Consider the following 19,926-nt stretch of genomic DNA (forward strand, 5'->3'; position numbering starts at 1 on the left):
CGCAGCCGCCCAGCCCAGGCGGAGTCCTCCCCCGCCCCCGGACTCGTGTGAAACGCGTGTATCCGAGGTCCGGCGACACCTCGGCGGGCGAGGGCGAGGGCGAGGGCGGGGTGCCCGTGGCTGGGGGGGGGCGGGCGGGGGGGGGGGCACGTGGGGGGGAGGATCCGGGCTGGACGGAGCTCAGACCTCAAGCTGCGGCCGCGTGAGGGCGGGCTGTGCTGTCGCTCGATGGTGGAGAGGAGATTTTCAAAAGTACAGAGGACAGGAAAAGATTTTAAAACGAGCCTTCAAAATAAACGAGTGCGGAAAACCAAATAAAAAGTCAGTATTAACTTTTAATGTGGTTTGTACGAGAACTTTCTTGACTTTTATAGTTATTACTGTACACACAGGCACTCGTTTTATGCCTCAGTATAGCTGTTCATACAAACGGAACGATTTATCTCGGGGAAATCTTTAAGAAATTCACAGCATGCGCGCGCACACGCGTAACAGCAACCTGCTAGCGGGGGGATGCAGTCCTGCTAGGGGAAGTGCTTCACTCAACTCGGTGCTGGCCACAGGGGAGGACTTTGTTGTGGGGGGGATCTGCAGGTACCAGGTTATCCAGGGGGTAGTGATCACCTGTTGATAGGATTCACTATCCGGCGTTAAGGTGAAAAAGATAAGTAGTAGGGCAGAAGGGCTAGACTTCGATGAGCTCAGGAGATTGGTAAGAGGAGGACTGAGGGGTAATGATATCCGCGAGTTGGGAGTCCAGGAGGGGTGGGATTTCCTCAAGGGACTGATCCTGCAGGCACAGGGGCACCATCCCAGTACATATAAAGGGAGGCAAAAGAGCCAAGAAACCCTCTTGCCTGAGCAGGGAAATCCAGGAGAGCCTACAGGGGAAGAGAGAGGCTTACAGATGGTGGAAGCAGGGGACAACCACCAAGGAGGAGCATACCGCTTGGCTTGCGCTTGCAGGGAAGCAGTGAGGAAGGCCGAAGCAGAAATGGAACTCAGGCCAGCAACAAAGATAAAGAAGGACTTTTTGTTACCCTTCAAGTACACAGGGAGCAAGAAGGCTGCGCAGGGTAACATAGAGCCGCTACGGGATGGACTAGGGCAACTCGTAACAGACAGGATGGACAGAGCTGAGCTCTTAAATGATTTCTTTGCATCTGTGATCCTGGTCACGGATACAAACACACCTCCCAACAAGACTTCAGTCTGGCTTGAGAGAGATACCAATCCACCAACAGTTAGCGCTGACCTGGTGAAGGGGCAGTTGGAGGGGTTGGACATACTTGAGTCAGCAGGCCCCGATGATCTTCACCCAAGGGTATTAAAGGAATTGGCCAGTGTCACAGCAAAACCACTGTTGAAATTGTTTGAGCACTCGTGACACTCAGGACAGGTCCCAGAAGACTGGGAAAGGGCCAATGTGGTCCATATTTTCAAGAAGGGGATGAAGGAGGACCCAGGTAATTATAGGCTGGTTAGCCTCACCTCTATTCTTTGCAAGACCTTAGAAAAAAATCATAAAAGATCACATTTGTGGGGGGCTAGCAGGTAATACAATGTTAAGGGGCAACTGACATGGGTTTATAGCAGGCAGATCCTGCCCGACTAACCCGGTCTCTTTTTATGACCAGGTCACAAAGTGCTTAGATGCAGGAGTAGAGGTAGATGTTATTTACTTGGATTTTAAAAAGGCCTTTCACACAGTTTACTTGTAAGAATTGGGTGCGACACCAAGTAGCTGGGACGTTGATTTTTTCACAGTCAGGTGGGTGGAAAACTGGCTTATGGGACCCACACGGAGTGGTGGTGGATGGGTCAGTTTCTACCTGGAGAGATGTGGGCAGTGGTGTCCCACAAGGCTCTGTCCTTGGACCGGTGCTGTTCAATATCTTCAACAGTGATTTGGATGAGGGTGTAGAAAGCACTCTGTCCAAATTTGCACACAACATGAAATTATGGGGTATAGTAAACACACTAGAGGTTAGGGAGTGAATTCAGGCAGATTTGGACAGACTGGGGAAGGGGGCAGAACAGAATAGGATGCAGTTTAACAAAGATAAGTGTGAAGTGCTTTACCTGAAGAGAAAGAATCACCAATACACCTATAGACTGGGAAATACCATTCTAAGTAGCACAGCAGTGGAAAGGGATCCTGCAGTCATAGTCAACACAAAAATGAACATCAGTCACCAATGTGCTGAGGCAATAAGTAAGGCTAACCGCACTGTCATGCATTAGTAGGTGCATCACAAGCAGGTCTAGGGAGCTGATACTTCCCCTCTATGCAGCATTGGTGAGACTGCAGCTGGAGTACTGCATCCAGTTTTGGGTGCTGCACTTCAAGAGGGATGTGGATAACCTGGAAAGGGTTCAGAGGAGGGCTACTCGTATGGTTGAGGGCCTGCAGATAAAATCCTATGAAGACAGATTGAGGGACCTGAATCTCTTCGGCCTCTGCAAGAGAAGGCTGAGAGGTGATCTTGTGGCTGTCTACAAACTCACTGGAGGGCGGGGGTGGGGGCAGCAGGGAATAGGGGATACTCTGTTTACCAGGGTTCCCCTCAGGGTTGCTAGAAACAACGGCCATAAACTGACAGAGGTTAGATTTAGATTGGACATCAGGAAGAAATTCTTTATGGTGAGGGTTGCCAAAATATGGAATGGGCTTCCAAGGGAGGTGGTGCTTTCCCCTACCTTGGAGGTGTTCAAAAGCAGATTAGACAAGCACCTGGCTGGGGTTACTTGACCCCAGTGCTCCTTCCTGCCCAGAGCAGGAGGTCAGACTTGATGACCTAATTGGTCCCTTCCAACCCTAGAAATCTATGAAATCTACACACACACACACACACACACACACACACCACAGAGATGAAACTAACTCCCTCTAAAGTTAATAGAAAAATTCCCAATGAGTTGGATAGTGCTATTGTTATATTACCAAGTTGTTGTAATAAATCTGTTTTAATAAGGTATAAAAGCTGGGAAAAAAAATCACATCTAGTCTGGCTTTTCAATGAATCTCTGTTAAATGGACTTTTGATATATTCATTTGATATCCTAAAAGCCACAGAAAAAAACAGTGCATTGTAGTTGACAGTGAGCAATTGGATCTTGGAATCATTATTGATGCCAAAATGAACATGGGCCAACAGTGTGGGGACGCGGTCAGGAAGGCCAACTGCACCTAGTCATGCATCCACAGACACATCTCAAGCAGGTCTAAGGAGGTGATCCTCCCCCTCTATGCAGCACTGGTCAGACCACAGTTGGAGTACTGCGTCCAGTTCTGGGCGCCGCACTTTAGGAGGGATGAGGCCAGCATCGAGAGGGTCCAAAGGAGGGCCACCCGCATGATCAGGGGTCAGCAGGGCAGGCCCTACAAGGAGAGGCTACAGGACCTGAACCTGTTCAGCCTCCGCAAGAGAAGGCTGAGTGGGGATCTAGTGGCCTGTTACAAACTTGTCGGGGGGGACCAGCAGGCATTGGGGGAGTCCCTGTTCTCCCGAGCACTACCAGAAGTGACTAGAAATAACGGTCACAAGCTGGCAGAGGATAGATTCAGACTAGACATCAGGAGGCGCTACTTCACTGTCAGGGCGGCTAGGATCTGGAACCAACTTCCAAGAGAAGTGGTGCTGGCTCCTACCCTGGGGGTCTTTAAGAGGAGGCTAGATGAACACCTTGCTGGGGTCGTTTGACCCCAGTGCTCTTTCCTGCCACGGCAGGGGTTCGGACTTGATGATCTGTCAAGGTCTCTTCCAACCCTACAAACTATGAAACTGCTGCATTTTTTAATTTACCATTTGCTGACAGGGACTGTACACCATGCTCACCAGACCAGAGGCAATGGGAAGTTGTGAACCTTATCAAGGGCAACCTATCTGGAAAATAGGTGTGCTAAGGAAGTTCACTGAACTAGGGAAAAGTTAGCCTCCCAACTTTTTCTGCAGGGAGAGTTAAATAGAACAAAGAGGGAAATGATAAAGCTAGCATATAAAACAAGACTCACAGTACCACATAAGCAGCATTAGGTCAAAGGAAGAGTTGGGCATACTTCCATAACAGAGAGGGGAGAGTAGCTTAACTGCAGGACCAAGCAAGATCAAAGCAAGCAGGCTGACCTAGGGCAGAGATATGAAAGCTTCATGTGTCGGACACACCAAAGGATCAGACTTAAGAATACTTCAGAGCAGTGGGTAAATCAAGGCAAGGGACTACATTTAGGGTTTATTATTTTGTCTCAATTTGTGTATTTGTATCTAAGTGAAGAGCAACTAGTGTTATAATCCTGTGCAAAGTTCGTGTGTGCAGTGAGTGTGCCACATCTCCCATGTACCACTGGAATATTAACTTGAAAACTCAATTGCCCACATGACTGAAGGGCATGCTTAAACTACTGAGAGTCTGAGGGGACTAACACTGCTCTTAGGGGATGAGGAGAGCTGGGCACATGGACAGCCAGTGTCAGAGAGGTTTAGAGAAGAAACAATAATGGTGCAGCCTATTTAGGCCAACTGCCACCCTTCCCCCCGCCACCCCAAAAAACGCACAACAAAAACAAAAACAGGAGACTCCCCAAAATGAGAGCATTTGGGCCTAGTAGGTAGGGTCCTAACACATCAACCTATAAGGGTCCAGCTTGTAAGAACTCTGCCAAGTCTGCAATGGTCTCATATTTTATGTATACACAAAAACCAAAAACAGAGTCTTAGAGTTGTATTTTTATTTGGACATTTTTTTCAGTGATAGCTAATAGGATACAGTGTTTATGATGCACACATTTACTAAGTACAACATCAGACACTACAACAGTTCAGAGCTTATGTCATTCTGATATTGTTTTGGTTTTCATCTATGTATTGTAGTCATATCTAGTGAAAACCTATGTTTAAAGGCTTTATTATCAGATGTATTATCAGCATCTTAAAAAAAGACATAATTCTCTCCTAATTTTTGTATGGCATTTTTGAAATGTGTATTTTGAAATTTTAAATCTTAAATGATATAGACCTTCATTTTTCAAATGCTGGTGTTTCTAAGTAGGGAATAAATGTTAATGGATATAAATCAACTTTCCACAAATGTAGTATACCTCTATTTTCCTCTTCTGATCAAGTAGACTATATAATCACACTTAAATGAAGCAAAACCTTTTAAGTATTTCAAGTTTCATCCCAGATTAAGGTCTGGGTAGCAATTTGCTAAAATTTGACAGGAGATTACGTTCCAAAAGTCTGACTAGACCTCAATGAGGTAAATATTGTGCAGCATCTTTAGGTTAGTTGTGTATTTCAAAGGGGACATTGACAAATTAACATTTTCCAGCATCCAACAGAATCTACCATACCGATAGATAATGAATTAAAATATAAAAGATATGTCCACATTAAAAGAGCATAACCATGATTCAAAGGAAAAGGAAAATCGTTAAAAGAGGCTTGCGTGTTAGTTCCCATGGTTATTTAGAGACCTTAAACCCAAGGTGAAAGATTTTTTTAAAAATATAATACACCATCACTAAAGTTCTTACTTCTGAAAAGTGCATGTAAAATACTGTTATGTAAAGTATTAGATGATTTACCAAGTACACATCTATTTCAACTCAAAAACATTTTCCTTTAAAACATGTCAAGCAGCACACACTTTTAATGTGATATAAAAGTAACACCAGTTAAATCACTGAGTTTACGGATCATACCTATAAATAACAACTACTTTGTTAAGGAAACAAGATACAGTAAGGCTTTTTACAGGTAAACAAATTTTAAAAATAAACAAAAATACATTTTAGTCATAGTTTCATACGCTGAATGTTTGAATAGTAGATATATTTTATGATCTACAGTAAAAACATACTGTAATGCCAGTTTTCTTTCAATAGGTGTATAAAGATTTTATTTTTCCCTATTTCCTGGTTTTACACTGTTACTGGATGTGACTGATTTGTCATTACATAGTAACAAATATATTACCTTTTGAAGTTTGAAAGGTTAATATGCCATGCCATTATGCTGTATTTGGGGACAATGTACAGTATTGTTTATTTCAGAAATTAAATAACAAACATATTTGAATGAAGAGCTTTTGGTTTACTTTGCATAAGCAAATAATTTAAATAATTTAGCAAAGAGCATCCAAAATATAGATAAGATGCTTCTTTTAAGGTTTCTGAATGTATCAGTAGTGAGCAATAAGCAAAAAGTGGCACGCTTTTAGGAAATAAAGACATAAGCATTTCAAAATGGTACTGAAAAAAGGTCAAGCTTTCTTTATTACACATTTTATCAGCCACCATATATAAAGCTATATGTCTTTCTCAAGGAAAACAACTGAAATGCACTGGTCTCCTTTACTGATAGAAAAATTATTCGTTAAGGTTGCAGGCAAACTGGTTAGTACCAGCACATTCTAACAGCATACCTACAGATTACTTCTCTATATTTCTGAAGAAGTTAATGTTAACATGAAAATTACTAATGTTTATAATACACTAGAAATATTGTACACTACAACAGAGTAATGCTTTTTTTCATATGTATATTTGAACCGTATATCACTGACCATACCTTTTAAGATTCAGAATCAGAAAGTTAAGCAAGGCCTCTGACTTGTTGCTGCACATTTTGAAATGTGAATTCCACACTGGAGCAAGGTCTGAGACATGCAAGGGGGGACGTTCTCTCTGACAGGAAGCAAAGTACCATAACAACTCATTTTGTCACTGCACTCTGCATCTTTACAGTGGGGTTGTCAAACTCACTCAGCTCCCCCAGGCCAGATTTGAACCTACTTCTGGTGGTTGAGTGAGTGTTGGCAGCAGTGGGGCAAGCAGTGCTGTGTCAGCTCAGGCAGCTACAGTGATTAACACTCGACCTGGCCACTGCCAAAACACATTCCCAACAGGGCTCTGTATCCAGGATTTTGGCAGAGGGCCTTACCCTGCCCCCCAAATTCCTGGCCCTTCCAGGAGCCCCACAAGCTGCATCTCTGACACCACAGAATACTTTACAGAATACTTTATGGAACCTGTTAAAACTATTTTTCATGCATGCACTATGTGGACAGACACAGAAGCTTAGTTTTCAAAAAGTTTCTCTCTCAGTCAGTGTTTGGTGTGTGTTTTTGATAGCCAGTATATCCATAAAGTAATGTGTTGGGCTACTCAAGGAATTCTCAATCAAAAAATGTCTCCTTTCAACTCTAGGTATTTGAGATGATGTCTCAAAAAAGTCAATGAAAAAAAATGGACGATGATATTGAAAATACAACACTGACACTTCAGGGGACAAAAACAAACACAGGAAAAGCTTGACAAACTACAAAATCTAAATAAATACTAAAACAATGATTGACATTTGATCATTTTGCCTCAAGACACTAAATATTTTTAGTAAACTACTTTTAAGAAAAGATAGCTTTAAAGTAAACTATCATATAACTTCCAGTGTGCTACTTGTGCTTAGTTACCATTTTTCTTTACAGATGATTTCTTGACACTTGCATAAATCCAGTTAAAAGAAAGGACTGCATTGGACTGTAAACAAAGTCAATAATAAAAAAGTGAAGTTTCTTAATATTTAGCGCCTAAAAGGATACTGTCGTACATTTAAAAGAACACAATATGCAGCAGCAATTAAATAGGCTTAGTAAACCACTGTACTAACAAATGAATACCTATGTTATACCATATAGTAAGCTGAAAGACTTTTTAAACACTCCATAATTTGTCATAGTGACAAAAATAAGGAAGCCAATTAACAAATTATTTTATATTGCCAGTTTTTGTTTCCCCATTCCAGTTTTGATGATTTAAAGAAAACAGATTCTCAGTGACTATGTATTCTACTACAAAACACCTTACTTAAGTCCTCTATTTATAGTGTTGTGACTGTCCTTATCAGTCCTCACTTATGAGTAGATCATGAATGGATTTTAATTTACACTATTTAAATATGTTACTAAAGATCTAAAAATGTCTCTATGCAGCTGAAGACACAATTTTTGCCCAAGACCTACATGCATATTCTGGAAACATAACAAACAATATGTCTGCATAAAAACAATAACTGATGCAAATAAACACTTTCTATCAGCTTTTTAGCTGCAGTACAGTTTCCTAGTTTTCCAGCTGCCCAATACTAAAGGCCTAGGTATATACATATTGCTCTTTCAAAAAGTGTGTTTTCAGTGGCTCACAATGTTTTAATGGATTAAGATTTCAGACTCAATGTCAACAGCTGACAGTGCATCTTTAGGTTCAGACACGCAAGATGAATCCTAAACCCAAGCTGGCTGGAATTTGAATGGTTTCTAATGCAAGAGAGGATGGGTTAAATGGAAAAGTAACAGGAAAAATATGTTTAGCATCCATTAGCAACTGAGGTGAGTCTTTTCTGTCTCGTAAACGCATCTAAAAGGAAAAGAAATAGAGAGTTATTATTTGATCTCTTGGAGAAGGCACATTAAAAATAATCATGCTGAAACTAAGTAGCTTTATATATGTAGATATATATAGATATAAAAAAATTGCTCTTTGTAACCGGAACATAAGAAATGCCATTAAGTCAGACTAATAGTCCATCTAACTCACTACTCTGTAGATGCTTTAGTAGGAGAGCATATGAATGGGTATATATATGCAGCAGGGATCAGCAACTTTTTGCTGGCATGAGCCAAAGCTGACCATCATTGCAGACCACAAGTCTTTGCCCTTCCTGCCCACTCCCAGAAACCAGCTGTCTATGTAGAACTTCGCTTCAGATTCCCAGTTGCTCTGTAGTGAGGAGAAGCCCAGATGCAGTGGAGCAGCAGGCTCCACAGTACACGGGAGCACTGCAGAGGATGCAGCTCTGTGCCAATCATCCCCTCTGTTGGACTGCACCTCTGCAGGCTTGATCAAACGCCTTCCTAGGGGGTTAGGGAAGTTGGAGGAAACATCCCAGGTTGTTCTGTTTCCTCACTATTAATGGACCCATGATCTATGAATCTGTCTAGTCCCTTTTTAAACCTGGCTATATTATCTGCCTCTACAACCTCCTGTGGCAACAAGTTCCATATGGAACAGTGTTATTTCATTTGCGGTTACTACTACTCTGCCAACCTTAAACATTCTTTTGAGAAAGCAAATAGTAAAGAGAAACACAAGTTCTTGAAGGTTGATTTTCATTGAATCGTCTCATGATAAACACTCTCATGAAAAACACAGATCATATACAAGCACATTTGGTGACTTGGTATGGACCCTTTGAAACCATTATACCCATAAGCTAATGTGGGCTTCAAGTAGCTTGTGGCCAGTATATTTTTACTTTAGATTTTTTAGATTAACATTTAAATTTTTTGAAATAGGTGGCAAAGAACCTGTCCAGGAAATGTTAAATGGACTACTTATAGGGCAAACAAAATGATTTTGTTTCATTTTAGTTCTATTTGGTTAGTCTCCTCTATTATGCTAAAAATGGCATTATTTTCTCAGCAAACCCAGAAAGACCACTTAATTAATTTTTAAAATTGCTTTTTAAATTGCCCACCCTTTGAAGTTATAAAATGCTGCAGTTTTTTTCTTTCTTGTTAGCTCTTTCCAAAAATAACTACGTTTAAAGATTTTGATATGATTGACTCAATTTTTGAAGTCTTCTCAAATTGTATTCACACAAGTCATCTTGAAGAAACAGACTTTAAATTTGAGCACTTCCACACAATAAAATGTTAATACTTGACAAGTGGGAACTACTGGAGTGTGCACGTGCAAAGTTACACAAGAACAAAAGGAAATCATCTGAAAATCAGGCATAATTAATTCATTTTAAAAAGTACAGAAAAAGTGATGGAAGCAGCAATTAAATATTTCAATTCATTTAAATCTGCAAATAGCAATCAAAATTGTGACTGCTTAAAAAAATCTGATAATTGGTTTCACTTTTAGGTTAGAAGAAAAAGAAAAGTGACTAATAAAGCCTGCTTTACTTAGAAAAGATTACTGAACTTTATGGCATAACCTATTTTGGTTCACAATCTTTTAGAGCTATCTGAACAATTTATGGTAAAAAAAACCATGGTCTTACCTGTATCGTACGTATAAATGATACCAAGACTCTTTCTTCAAACTCATTAACTGGAGTATACAAATTCAGAACTTTTACAATCTGCAAAAAAAGTAACAGTTCTTGATTCAGTCTATCGAACTATATATCCTGTTTCTAACAACCATTTAAAAATAATTACCTTTCAATAGGAGTTCTTTACAATTGTTATTGTAATTTATTTGATAGATTTATTATACATTCTTTTAGGTTATTTATTTTAGCTTACTTATTTATTAGATTTATATGCTGTCCTTCCCAGAAAGGGCTTAGGGCAATTTACAATAAAAAACAAGGAAAATTATAATAAACAGATGTTATGACATAAAAAGTTTAAGACTCAGATTGCCTCCTTTGACCGTGCGCTTTCTTGAGCAGGAACCACTGTTCTTCATGTTTGTATGGAAAGTGGTCAGTACACTGCATAAACTGCCAGATAATACAATAAATAAATAATAAGTAGATCAATGTTATTTTATGCCCAGTAAAATTAATAGAAGTTTTGCCACTTCCTTTATTTAATTTTGGTCTGATACTTAGGACTCCACCCTGCTCCTGTTAAAGAGCGTAAAAAACTTCCAGTGCTTTCAAAGTGAGCAAGTTTCTGTCCCAAATGTAGGACTAAGTCCCAAAATCAAGAGAAAGGACTTCAGCAAAAATAGTTAAAATGATAGGACATAAATGTATTTAGCCCAAACATAATTCTCTGTAACTTCTTTCACATGATTCTCCTTAGAATTTTTAAAAGTAGAATTTTTCCCTAGAGTGCAAAACCAGCAGTATTTCTGCATTTCTGATCAGAGTTCAGCAGTTCAATGGCATGTGGTAATACAGTGGATTTGCATCTCTTTCTTGCTGCCCCTATATTGTCAGAATCAAACCCTGAGTAACATGGGTTTTGCACAGATTTTCATTAGGGGTATGATTTTTTTAAAAATTAAAATAGTTACACATGTATAATACCTAAGAGGTGAGAATGCACACACATCATATTCTGAACACTGGGCAACCATTGTGACCTGCCTTTCCTCTGGATGGGACTTATTTCAAATGCTGCCCTCAAGAGAGACAATTCCCTCTTTTCCTCCTTCTTAATTATGCTATTTACAACAATAAGAGACTAAATATTCAATCCACGTGTGATGGGAGCACAAGTAGACCTATAAGATGCACAACTTCGGGGCACATTCTAACGTAGCAGCTGACTAGATGTTTGAGTACTGGATTACCTGTGCAGTAGTTAGAGCATTGCACATTGAACAGATAGCTTCTGCATCTTCATCTGTTTTCTTTTTCACCTGCAACAACTGTGCAGCCTGGATGAGAGGCTCCAGTGTTTCTTTAGCCCCACTATTCATCAAATTTTTGTCACGCAGCCATTCTTCAAGTTGACTCACATTGTACCTGTTAAAAGAGAAAACTCTTAAGACTTGTAAAGTCTGACCAAATCAAAGAGCTTATATTTTCTCTTTCATTAATGAATATTCTTTGTTGCTGTTATGCACTCCCCTCATACAGAGCAACTCTTAATTTCCCTCAATTTTATTTTCATGATTAATTTTCCTAAGACAGACTGTTAAACAATTCTGCACTGTTTCATTAAAAGTCCTTACACCTGGTAGACTATTTGAAAACAATGACAAATGTACCATCTTCTACTCCTCCTCCTTGTTTGGTTCTGTACACATAAAGCTAAACCTTGCTTCTCTCACTTGCATCAAAAGGATCAATGTGCATGGATAGACTAGCAGGATTTTGCCTCTATAAACGTAGGCCAAGATTTTTAAAGCACTTAGGGGATTTGGATGCTCAGTTATCATAAAATAACTATGCAAACAGTATGCAAATAAATAACTGAACAACAGACATCAAATTCTAGAAAAAAATAACTCTTAGGAAGACCCAAGGGAACAACAGTTGGTCGGACCACTGTGTGCATCTTCTGAGCTACAAACCCTGAAGGAATCCACCTGAATAGTAAATCTTATTTGCCATTCCCCCTAGCTTTGCAAGACCAACTGTGGCCCATCTGAGTTGGTGTGCTGATCCTTACTTGTAGGATGAAAGGGAAATAATGTTGCTCTCTGCCCATTTTCCAATTTTCCAGGATTTGTACTTAAATTAAATAATAGGCTCTTGATTAATAAGACATTGAGAGCAGGAAACCTTCAAAATCAATGTAGGAGAGTCCAACATGCTTTTCTTTGAGATGGAATAAATGTTAAAAGTACAACTGTTACTAAACAACTACGTGGAATTCAAAGACTTCATGGCGATTCAATGACTTACCGTATCTGCATTCCTTTGCTCCAGGAACACATGTCTTTGCGCAGGAGAAGGTTATTCAGGGTCACAGCCCCAACGATATAAAACATCTGCTTGACTACCTGCTTGATCAACTCTGGATCCATTCCATGCTGACACATCACTGAGTGGAAGGTATTCAGCTGGCGAATGATAGAGTCCAATGTGTAGGTCCCTTCATCAGCAATGCTGGATGTTCTCTTTCGCAGCCCTGTTGGCTTCACCCCTGAGACCCCTTGAATAGTTTCATGCTCCAGCATCCCTGAAACTATATTTGATTTATGATATTATTACTAAACTAGAAAAATGCCTAAAAGCAGACGCATTTTACAAAACAATTCTACTAGTTAGTGCAGCGAGTAGATGGAGTGTATTACTGGACATTATATCATATTGATCCAGCATTGTGTTAATGGCCCTATTTATTTTTACAGAATCTAAGCTTCCAGTGAGAAAAGGGTGACTACCCCTATAATAAAAAGAGGGCCTGATTGGGGCTTGCTAAAGCACTGTTTTCCTGAGTTTTTAATCAAACAAGCAACAGCTACGTAGGTAATAAAAGCTGCCCAACTAATCTAAATGATATATTATCATATACATGTCAATAGTGTCTTAAAGGAAGATACTTTACATTTAATTGATTTTATTCTGAGGTCCACAATAAATAATTTTCATTTAAAAATCTCTGTGAAATCAAGCATATCTATACTTACGTTCAGGGTTGGCCTTGAATCACCATCAAGGCCTTGATTCAATCACCTTGAATCACCATCAAGGCCAATCAGGGTTGGCCTTGAATCACCATCAACCAGCCAGTGACATGTGAGTTGCCATTCCCTATCTATATTATAACTTGTTATTTACACTATAGCAGTCCATTTTTGTGCTTCTTATTGGTGAAGCACAGCCATTCTAATGAACAATACATAGATTGCTTGTCTTTCCTTCTGGACACACTTCTTCCCAAGAGCAGGAGAGAGAGGAGGAAGACAGAGTGAGGTCCAGACCAGAAGTCAAAAACAGAGATTGTGGGGTCTTGTTGGCAGACTTCTTGTTTTGGATGCCTCTCTCTTCCTCCTCTCCGCACAGCCAGCTAAGTTCCAAACATATCAGAAAGGGACGGGATAGGAGGTGTTGCACAACAGACTCAATCTCATATTTGGAAGTGAAACTTCCAGAGTAAAGCTGGACTGCTACTTGGACGGGGTGGGCAAAATGCGGCCTGAGGGCCAGATGCAGCCTGCCAGACCATTCTATCTGGCCCATGGGGCCTCTAAAAAATTTAGAAAATTAATATTTATCTGCCCTAGGCTGCCTGTCATGTGGCCCTTGATAGCTTGCCAAAACTCAGTAAGTGGCCCTCTGCCCAAAATAATTGCCCACCCCTGTACTAGGAGCTGATCTAAGGGGGTTGCAGTATAGGTTTTTGGCAGGTACAGGTTTTAGTGAAACCCTAATCATCAATGCAGACATACCCTAAATGTCATTATTAAGTATTTCATCACTGTTTATGTCACTACATCATTTATCCTGTTTTTTCTGTTTAAAAATAACCATTCTCTGATAAAAATGCAAATTCTCTGATTAAAAGCCGCAAAAATGTTGTATTGATATATTTACAATTTTAAAGCCATCTGGAAGCCTACCAGTGCCTCAATCACTGTAAAAAAATAAATTCTAAGTACCTATACATTTTGGCATTTGATTTGGGGTTTTTTATCATGGAAAATCAGAGCTCCGCCTTGACTCACCAGGACACAGGTCAGGCCCCTCACTCCCAAGCCATAGCTCTCTAGCCCTGTTCGTGCCTCTCACTTTCCAACCACAGCCTCCCCAGCCCTGCTGGTGCCCCTCACTCCCCACCCAAAGCACCCTAATCCCCCCTCCCTCTAGCCCTGCTAGTGGGGGCCCCCAGCTGCCAGGGCTATGGGGCTAGGGACCCGTGTCTGCATCCCCCTGCAGCATCTTGAGCCCTGGTTGCTTCCTGTGGGAGTCAGCAGCTGCTGCAAGGGAGTGGAGCGCAGAGCCTTGTGGGTAGCATGGCCAGAGTGGAGCCCATGGGGGTGTGGAGGCCTGCCTGCTGCAGACTCAGGGATCCCTGCCCTGTGGCCCTCCTTCTGGGGCCTCTGCAGCCCAGTGGGTGGGATCCAGAGGGGCAGGGGGGGGGGGGGGGCCCCCCCCCCCCGCCGTGTCAAAGCGCCCCTGCCTTCCTGGCAGCAGCAAGGGGTACAACTCCATGCTGCTGCCCCAGCAGCTGCCAGGCAGGCGGGGGACGCCTCTCCATGATGGCACGGGGTTTGCAATGGCAAGGAGCTCCTCCACCTGGCCCCGCTTTGCCCTGCTACGCTGGATCCCACTGGCTAGGCTGTGGAGGCCCCAGGGCAAGGTAGCAGGGTGGGAAGCCTAAGCCCACAGGAGCCAGATTGCATCCAACCCTGTCCTGTGCACAGATCTGGGGGGCACGTGCCACCTTGGAAGTGCACACAGCAGCAGGGAGCCAGCCTCCCCCTCTCCAGACAAGCTGCCTGTGGCCCCATCCCGCTTCCTACTGGGAACCTGCAGCCATGCATTCTGGCCCTGGGGCCCCGAGCCTCACACACTGCCCAGCTGGGCAGCATCCCCAACACTGCCCAACTCCCTCCCTGCCTCCGTCCTTCCCTTCCTCTCTATAGGGGTCTCAATCCCCCTCCCCTCTCTCACCAGACTTACCTGTGAGAGCTGTTCTCCGGGCTGCCTGGTGGCCATGTGCACGTGTGGGCATGCACGTGCACATGGTGCCCCTGGCCTGACTGTCCTCCTCCTGCTCCCTCCAGCCCCTTGCAGGCTGGAACTTTGCCAGCCTGCAGAGAGCTTGTTGCATAAGTGGAAAACCTGCATGTTTCTCCATTAAAATGAAAAATCCATGCTTTTCTTGATTAAAAGGGGAAATCCACAGTTTTTTTCTATTTTTTCCACAGGAAATGTAAAACCTGGATCCCTGTTTATGAGGTACATCCACCTATTCTGTCACTGTCAAAGGAAATAGGATAGTTATGCTTTTCCTCTCACCCAGTTTCTTCTTTGCAGTGCTTGTCACCTACAAACAGAGTACTGTAGGGCTCTTTAATATAAAATTGTACCACGTAAAATTTCATACAGTACCATTCTCATTGCTAAAAAAACCCCCAAACTTCTCTTGATTATCCCAGTTGCAAATTTAGAGGAATTTTGTCTTACCAATCATTGGTTGCAGAATATTTTCCAACACTCTGACAAGCTGCTGGTAGATCTGAATTGCCAAGTCACTCAGCACTTGTCTGTATTCAGCCAGGTCAAAATTGGTGAGGCAGTGTTCATTCTGACGAGGTGTATTGTGCTTCATAAACCCCTGAATTCACAAGACAATGGGAGCAAATGCATTTACGTTTTATATTATATTTTATATAAAGTAGGATTTATATTTTATCACACCATGGGCAAATAATACTTTTTTGAAAAATATACTTACAGCTGCCCTAAGATCCCTTAACACATTTAATTTGAAAGTTGTTTTTTCTCACACTTAGCACGGGGACTTGGATTTTGGGTGTCTCTTGCATGATGTCTATCTTCTGCCCTGAAACTTCAAGAATCTTATGGAGAATCTGGCTCTGCCTGCTTTTTGGCAGGTGAGGGATTTCTCCCACTCCAACTCAGAGAATTAAGGTGGCCCATTGTGGCCAGAATCCCTCCTATAATGCCCAGATAAATTCGTAGGATATAATTAGATAGGCAGAACTTGGTTAACATATTTGAAATCTGACAATCACAACTGAGTTAAGGGTTAATATATCCCTTTACAGGGAATGCCACAACTTTTTAAAGATCAAAAATTGTAGTGAGAATCTTTATTTTGTGTAACCTGAAAATGGAGACCTGCAGCAACCTAGTGCCCTTCGTTGGGATGCTAGATCATGATGTAGATCTGCAGCACCACCTACTGACTTATCATCGCTTTCAAAAAAATCTGGATGTTAGCCTAGATGTGCCTACCTTTGAGATCTAATGAGAACACATACCAGAGCTGTGTTTGTGATTGGGGAAAAGTATAAAAGATTGATAACTGTCCTGAGGACACTGTGCAATCCCATTCTGGTCTATAAATCCCTGTACTATTCTACCCTGTGCCTCTCTTGATCACTTTTGAACAATCAAACAATGCAATAGCTTTGTAACCTCAATTCATACTTTCAACAGTTATCAAGCCAAGCCACATTAGAATCCAGGCTATTGGAGCTAAATGTTTAGTGCCCTTATAACAGCTGTACCCATTTTAACAAAAGAGTGAATTAAAGGGAAAGTTTTAAAGTGCAGCATATAGTAATATATATTTTTAAAAGGAGTTACTCGCCTCTTCTCCACTATACTGCTTCAAACAGTGCAAAAATCGGCAGGTGTTAGACAGCCAGAAGGAGACCGTTTCAAAGTCATCCCCCCTTTTCTGAGGACAAAAACAAACACATTTGAATTCAGATTGATAGGCCAAGTTAAAAAAGAAAATTGTATCAAGAACAGAAATAAAAGTAAATATTATAGATCCATTTTCTTCTGCTAGCTTTATCTGTTCTTATTCTTAGACATTCTTCCCCCATAGCATTAACTAAGCTGCAATCAAAGTGACTGTTTTTATTATGCACTTTATTGTATGAAAACATCTTTTGTCATGTCACAGCATTACTGGGGTTAGTACAACCAAATGCAGGCAGCAGAAATAATGGAAAACAATGCAGAATTTTAAGGCATTTCTCTACCACTTTATAGCAGTTTTGGTAAACCTCATAGGTGTCACCTTAGCAAGAGAAAACAGCCATAAAAAAGTTAAGTATCCTTTTTGAAATCTAGAAAATATCTCCAGAAAAATTAAATTCACAACCTTCTATACCATAACTGATATACATTTTGTTTTCCTACATATGTTGCCTTAAAAGCTGTACAACTGATGTTTACTAAGCCTTTTCCAAAGGTATAGATTACTTAAATATCTTACACATTCATGTTAGTTTTTGTATAGCAACTGAAAATCTCCATGAAGCATGGAGAAACTACCAAGGGCAGTGATTCTCAACCAGGGTGCCAGGGCACCCTATTAGGAGATAAGCAGATAAACTAAGCAGGTAAGTGCAACCTCAGGTTTGCCCCTGTCTGATCAATTCCCATCCCCACTACTAGGAGGTAAGCACTGTAAAGTATAAATTCATTTTTGAAATTGGGTATCACTCATTCACAAAAGTTATGGGGGGTGCCTTGAGTACAAAAAGGTTGAGAACCACTGACCTTGAGGAAAATCTTTAAATGTGTTAATGTTGGCTACATGCCATCACTAGCCTAAATCTTTCTAGTAAGCTTATGGCACCATAGATCTCAGCAGTTATTTATTGCCATTAACATGAGCTGCAAATACAGATACAGACCAGAGAATCTCCCAACCCACACAGCAAGTAAAATGCTTTGGATAGTGTTCTGGAGAGGACTGGGAGGGATTTATGAAAAACAACCAACGTGCAAGTGACTATGTGCATGAAGTTATACTTGTACAGAGGCTGGTATATAGGGTCTTGAGGATCAAACTAAGGTTATTCTAAAATATATTTTACTTAATTGCTGACAGTATATTGTGAAACTAATTCTGTTTATAGCTATAATTTGCAGATAGATAATGTTGTATTTTTGAGACATGCAATTATCAGTGAGAATGTTTTACTGACTAGAGATCCAGAGCCAAATCAGTGAGAGCCTTTTTATCTTCTTAAAAAAAAGAAGAAGTAAAAGCAGATTTCAAGTAACAATTTCCACAGAACAAATGAAACTAACCTTCAATATTTTTTTGATGCCATTAATAGTGGAAGTTAGCAGTGACCTCACTTTTTGATCATCATTAAGATAGTCAGCATGCCGAACACACATGAACAAGATATAGGCTGGTAGTCCCGGGATCAGATTGACTGCCACACCCCGTGGTTTCAGATCTTGGGATAAAACAAACAGCTTTTTATTAAGTCTAAACTCTTTAGACAGTATCATGTTTGGTAACTATAACTCTCCAGTCAATCAGCATAGATGCAGGTAATAAAAACTCAGTGTTCTCAGTAAAAAAAATGTTGACAAAGCTATTGAATCAAGAAAAAAATGGCCTGTTAAAACTATGTTTAAAAAAAAAAATACTGTCAAAATCTGATAGGCTAACCAAGAAGTGAAATGTTACAATAAAGAATTACACAATTGGATTACTTCATTAAGGCATTTCATTTTCCTCTAAAACATTAAGTAACCTAGACACCGTCCAAATTGAAATGCCAAAAATAAACCAATCAGTTACCAGGTAAATCATATGTCCCTATATGGTGTCTTTTGCAAATGGGGAAGATACTTACCTAAAATAAGATTCTTGATCAGTTTTGGTTCATCCTCCTTCTTAAATTCTAACATTCCCTGGAAGTCCTTTTCTTTTCGTGGAATATTAACTGGACGAATAGGTTCATCAATGATTTGTCCAGGTGAAATGTTCTCCATCTGGCCCACTGTATGAGGGGAAAAAAAGGCAACTGAGAAATACTTTCTAGTGTAATCTTTACATGTCAGAAATTCCTGTGTCCTTAATCAAGAACATCAATGTTGTGTAATCAAGGAGTGTTCTTATTTGGCTTACTGTAACACCTACTGAAGCAACTCCCATTGAGCAAAGATGCTTATTCCCTGATAAAAACAATTTAGGAATACTTTCTTCCTTTGCTGAAGAGTGAAAGTACTTGGTCAATACTCATTATTATATATCTTAACCTTCCTGCCAGTGATCCCAGTGCAATGATGGGAAAAAGTCCTTATACAATATTGATAGAAATCCAGAGCAATGAATTAGCATTGATTTGCTGAATTCTCCTCCACAGAAGTGCAAGAGGCAGAAGCAGCTTCAGTCACACACTTGCTTATATTGGAGGATTTGCTGTTACTCACACCACAAAATACCACCATTCTTCAACATTTGTCTTTGTTCCAGTAAGTGAAATGGTGCTACAAACTGTTTCAAATCTAGCACTTACATAAATTAGTTTCCCCATGTGGCATAGACAAGGACAATATTTTTAGAAACACTTTCATAGGCTAAGCTATTAAATCTTCAGAGACTGGCCACATAGTTGTTTTTTCTTGTTGGCAATCTCATCCAGGAATGAGCAGGATTTGGTTACCAAGTATAGAAACATTATGGCTATGCTTTTTATTTGCCTCATCTTGACAAGGTTAGGAAGGACTATGTTAAAGGGGATGGGAGAGTTAATAAAAGAATATAAACAGGAGAATCCTTAGCTGGGGAAGGAATAGTGGGTGGCTGTCATTACTAGGAAAACTGTAATAGCATACAGTAGGCAGAAGATTACAACATGTGGGCAGCAGCAGGTTGCAGTGCCTGCTTGAAGAAGCTGTCTGCAGAAGCCAACAAATTGGGACTGCAACACTCTTTTGACTGGAGGCATATCTTAGACCAGCGGCTCCCAACCTCAGGGCACAATCCAAATCAGGG

General features: G+C 40.8%; 2 protein-coding genes across 3 annotated transcripts in view; both read right to left on the minus strand.

Annotated features, from left to right (window-relative positions):
• Positions 1-4,058, minus strand: part of MYO5C (myosin VC) — a 70,871-nt gene extending 66,813 nt beyond the window's left edge. Inside the window, exon 1 of the mRNA XM_025197011.1 lies at positions 4,016-4,058. Within this exon, the coding sequence (XP_025052796.1) occupies positions 4,016-4,058 (43 nt within the window). The remainder of the gene's footprint in view (positions 1-4,015) is intronic.
• Positions 4,059-4,722: 664 nt separating this feature from the next.
• The window catches only part of MYO5A (myosin VA), a 175,390-nt gene continuing 160,186 nt past the window's right edge, over positions 4,723-19,926 (minus strand). For both annotated transcript variants that reach the window (XM_014517056.2, XM_025197030.1), the window contains 8 exons: positions 18,782-18,928; positions 18,222-18,376; positions 16,762-16,851; positions 15,609-15,759; positions 12,378-12,660; positions 11,318-11,492; positions 10,071-10,151; positions 4,723-8,416 (listed from right to left, as the gene is read on the minus strand). In XM_014517056.2, the coding sequence (XP_014372542.1) occupies positions 8,264-8,416; positions 10,071-10,151; positions 11,318-11,492; positions 12,378-12,660; positions 15,609-15,759; positions 16,762-16,851; positions 18,222-18,376; positions 18,782-18,928 (1,235 nt within the window). In that variant the 3' untranslated portion in view covers positions 4,723-8,263. The remainder of the gene's footprint in view (positions 8,417-10,070; positions 10,152-11,317; positions 11,493-12,377; positions 12,661-15,608; positions 15,760-16,761; positions 16,852-18,221; positions 18,377-18,781; positions 18,929-19,926) is intronic.

This window comes from Alligator sinensis, unplaced genomic scaffold (assembly GCF_000455745.1).
Source record: "Alligator sinensis unplaced genomic scaffold, ASM45574v1 scaffold250_1, whole genome shotgun sequence".
Classification (NCBI taxonomy): Eukaryota; Metazoa; Chordata; order Crocodylia; family Alligatoridae; genus Alligator; species Alligator sinensis.